This window comes from Neltuma alba, unplaced genomic scaffold, assembly GCF_004799145.2.
Source record: "Neltuma alba isolate B1F8T4 unplaced genomic scaffold, ASM479914v2 tig00002836_pilon, whole genome shotgun sequence".
Lineage (NCBI taxonomy): Eukaryota > Viridiplantae > Streptophyta > Magnoliopsida > Fabales > Fabaceae > Neltuma > Neltuma alba.
The window spans coordinates 44,821-49,308 of NW_021633038.1; the positions used below are offsets into that span (position 1 = coordinate 44,821).

The 4,488-nt window shown below is 38.8% G+C and overlaps 1 protein-coding gene across 1 annotated transcript; it reads right to left on the reverse strand.

Moving 5' to 3' along the window:
• Positions 1-303: 303 nt before the first annotated feature.
• Positions 304-4,227, reverse strand: LOC114739466 (BTB/POZ domain-containing protein At1g30440-like). The gene is made up of 4 exons (XM_028927523.1): positions 4,131-4,227; positions 3,254-3,323; positions 1,526-2,749; positions 304-1,175 (listed from the first exon to the last, which is right to left on the reverse strand). The coding sequence occupies exons 1-4, from the start codon at positions 4,187-4,189 to the stop codon at positions 627-629; spliced, it is 1,902 nt and encodes a 633-aa protein (XP_028783356.1). The 5' UTR covers positions 4,190-4,227; the 3' UTR covers positions 304-626.
• Positions 4,228-4,488: the final 261 nt, after the last annotated feature.

The following is a 4,488-nucleotide window of genomic DNA, read 5'->3' on the forward strand; positions in this document are numbered from 1 at the left end:
CTTTCCAAATTGAGGGTTCCAAATCACAATTTCACATATTAGGAGAGTCTTTACTTGCCATTTTTCCTTAAAAATACATGTTTCAAAACCCAAACAAACTCCTAGCTGGCCACATGAAACTCAAAACAACCCCTTAAATAACTCTTACATCATAGAACTAACCCAAAAAAAAAGAAGATATTTTAAAAACTTTCTTAACATAATTTTGTCAAGTTTAGTCCATAAAATTATTTTATCAAAGCATGATATCGGGAGGAGATATAGCAGAGCTTAGCTAGCGTTCATAGACAAAAACCCAACACATGATAATCTGAGATTGCTACATTACTATGGCCAAAGAAAATCAAAACAGATTGCTACAAAATTGAAAAATAAATAATGAATAAACAAGTCTCCAGAAAAATCAGGCTGCATAATGAACATAAGCATTTCATGTAGAGAGACCCTGTGACCTGAAAACGAAAGAAAGGAAGACTAATGCTATAGTTTACAGTTACATAATACACAAGGAAACTTTCTTCCATCTCCATTACAGTTGCTTGCGATGTAGACAGAAGCAAGGTTGTTTTAGAGATATGGGACAGTAACGAGAGAGGCAATTAAAAAGAAACCAATTGAATGACGTTTTATTCACTAGGAGAAGAGATTTTCTTGTGCTTTCCATGTCTTTCCTTCACTTTCTCGACCTTACCATTTCCATTATTCTGGTTGCTTACAGACCCCTCTTGTGCACTGCACATCTGAGACTTTAGCTTGAACCCAAGCTTCTTAGACACAGTTCCCCACGCACTTGATCCCTTCGACCGTCCTAGTTTCTCGATCTCCTGCCTCATGTATGAGCACTCTTTCTCAAGCTCTGATACCCTCATCCTCATGCTATCCATGCCCACTTTCAAAACTTGGTTCTCTCTCACTGCTGTTGCCCATCCTCCCTCATTAGAACCAGCAAAACCGCTTCTTAACTGTCTCGATCCGTCAAGATTATCTGAAACCAAAAAGCAACCAGCAATGGAAGTCCTAAGCTGGAGCTGCTCAAAAAACAGAACTTGAACTATTATTCTAAGGGGTAGCCTCTCATTTTGTGCAGCATGGGTACATGCTTCTAACGAGAGCTTCTGGCAGTCCATCAATCTGCAAAGTTGCTCTCTCTCAGACTCCGCCAACCAAGGGTGAGACTGCAGTTTGGGAAGATAAAAGTGAATCAGTCCATACCGACAAAGATTTTATCAAGCCCATCATTCAATCCAAGAGAGAAGACATGCAAGTCAACTAGTGAAAATATTAACCATGAACAACAGAATCTGATTTAAGCAATTTGATTGTATGGATGGTGGCGTATGAGATACAAGCACCGAGAGTTTAAATAACACAAGTAATAAAATACAAGATAAAAACTAATAACATGATCATAGGCCTAGATATGCCTCACTTGTGGCAGGACGTAAGCTAAATATAAATTCCAACATCTTTAATCCAACATGCACAAGATGATCTTAAATGCCAACAACTTGTTCTATGTCAATACCTTTAAGTAAATGTCTATAGCACGGTATAGGCCATCATCCAAGGGCCTGGCATACTCTGGCACAGCAGCAGCAAGAGCTTGAAATTTGGGAAGCTTCAAGTTAACATCTGGGGCAACCTCTGCCAGGTAACCATCAATAAGTTTGGCTGCCATGGTGATGGGTGTCAGCGAAGGTGAACCAATCAACTGACCATCTTCAATAGAACATGGAGAGGCATCACCAGCAACCTGATCCATGGCAAGGAAGTGTTCAACAATTCTCTGCACACAGTCAACATTGTAAAGGGTCTCCATTGAATGTGAGAAATTAGGCATCAAGAGATCATCTAGAGTAGCTTGATCAAGCTGCATCCCAATCCGTTTCTCTAAATTTGATATGCATGAGGGGTTTACTCGAAGTATCATGGCAGTTCGAAGTAAACCAGACAAGAAACTTGTTGGGACTAGACCCTTCTGCATAGGGAGTAACTGGGCAATCTCCTCTAGCAGAGCTTTCTGGTCTTCTTCAGATGGAGGAGACCCTAAAGATGCTGCTGCTAATCGAGCACTGGACTCACCAGAAACTTGACGTCGATTTAACCCAGGCAGGTATGTTTTAGCATAGAAAGCAAGGGAACCGGCGATTATCTCCTGCTTAATGCCACGTGATTCCATGACTTCTACCAACCTCTTGTAAAGTGACAAACTCAGAGTTGATACATCCTCATACCACCAATCTGAATTTGAGTTCTTTGGTCTTGCCCCGGTACTTATCCCATTCCACAAAACACTTCCACCAGGGCTCTGCATTTGCCCACCATGTTCAAGAACTGGCCACCCAAATAGATTTGGATCAGTAGATGCTTTCGCAGCAAGTGACTCAATGCACCTTTTTGTGATGTTGAGCTCCTCAGCATAAGGCATGGCATCATCAGAGGTTTGAAGTGCCTTCAGAGAGTCCTTCCAACTTCTATGGACCACTTGGTTGAGGAAGGTTTCTGTTTGTGAAATTAGATTAACTTCACCATATTCCTCTGTCATTTCAAGACACTCAGCAGCACAACGGAGGTACACTACATTAGAGGCGGTAAGTTCAAGTTTCACACCATAACAGAATTTTGCAACGAGTTCAAATGTTTTTGCCCCTCCAGGAATGCCAGGGATGTTTATGGTACATTCATCCTCTGCTTCAGAAGCTTCAGCAATCAGTCTTTCCATAACTCCACTTCTAGAGAGCAAAGGGAACTGCATTAAATGACATATGAACGCAAATGAAATTATGATTTGGTATGATTATCTTAAACACCGTATCATCTTAATAATCCTATACAGCATTCATGCCTAACCAGACAAGGTAAATAGTGAACAACACACAATTTGGAAAGGAATGCAAATAACTCCAAGGTAGTACGAAGCAAATAAATCAGAAACGTGTAGTATCAGTACAAACCAGACATATTTAATTATAGTTTCTGTTTTGCCTACAGAACCCAGCCCAACAACAGAAAAATCAAGTTTTCTTGCTCCACTTAGAAGTTAAAAGAATGCCCCAGAATGGATAAGATATAATTTGTTACAGATGCATTCACATACTTTCAGCCAAAAATATCTTCATGTAAGATTTGGTACATATTTCCAAGACAAAACTGGACCTAAACTGAGCAAGACATCCAAGTAAACTAAAACGAACCTCCCACATATATATAGCATATCAACTGGAAGAAATAAAAATGTTAAAGATATAGGTACCTTGTGAAGGTGGAAGGACATCTCCTCAACTTCAACAACTATGTCACTAGGAAGCCCAGTGGTGCAGAACCTAATGATAATAACAGATTCATGAGTGATCTTATATCATCTTAAGACAAAACTTACTTTTGTTTTGAGAAAAATAATAGAAACAGTGCAATTAAAATCATGTGGTAGTTACAAACAGGTAGTTCTCAAATCTGTTTCTTTTATATTGGCTTACATTAAGAATCATCATCATTAACTTTGACTCTTTATGTTTGCATAATATTAAAGTATTACTTGACCAAAACACAATCTGATTTATCTCTGGTATTCGGACTTCAGAATCAGAGAGAGTGTATTATGACATATACTCAACCTGATCAACAGCAGAAAATAAGAAGCATGCTGAAACGAACAGAGAAGGTAATCTCATACATGCCATGAAGCATATATAAACAAAATGATGATGCAATAAATCATTGGAAATTTCAGTTACTGAGATCTAGTGCAGCAATGCTCAGTACATTTGGGAAAGAGTAAAGCAAAGAGTATTTCTGTAACACACTTCCTCTAACAAATTCCTTATTTTCCATCTATCTCACTCTAAACACACAATAATTCACGCGCTAATTGCAAATAACCCAGATCCTTCATAGTCCACTAGGCACCAAGCAAACGAAGATTCGTCATAGGGAGACCCATAAAGTACCATAAAACAGTACGCTTTTCCAATATCAATATTTCAAGCTAAAGTCCATTAAGTTAAGGACCATTAGCAACCATTAATTTTCAAATTGAAGAATTTAATAGTTTAGGAGCAGATAAATGTACGAGTCCTAAAATTTTAGAAGCAGAAATCTCTGTAGGAAGCATAAGAAGATGGGGTACATACCAGGCCTGCCCATGACGCTGGAATGCCTCTGCTTTAGAACCCAATTTCATGCAAGCCATTTCCTCAAATGCAAGAAGGAAGAACTGAACAACAGAGTTCGGAATAAACTTTATCAAATGCTTTTCAAAATCCTCGAATCAGTTTATTATTAAACTTATCTCCCTCAACCTCGAAGTTGCTTCAAAATGCAGCTTCTTCCCGATCTCTTTGCTTTGCCGAATCCACCAGGAGATTTAACCCAAGACATAAACACCTTTAAGAGATAAACAAACCCTAAAGGGCCAAAGCCACATCAATAGAGCAAACCCAGAAACATTTCTAAATCGACAGAAAAACAAAAATCCCCTCAAATCAAACT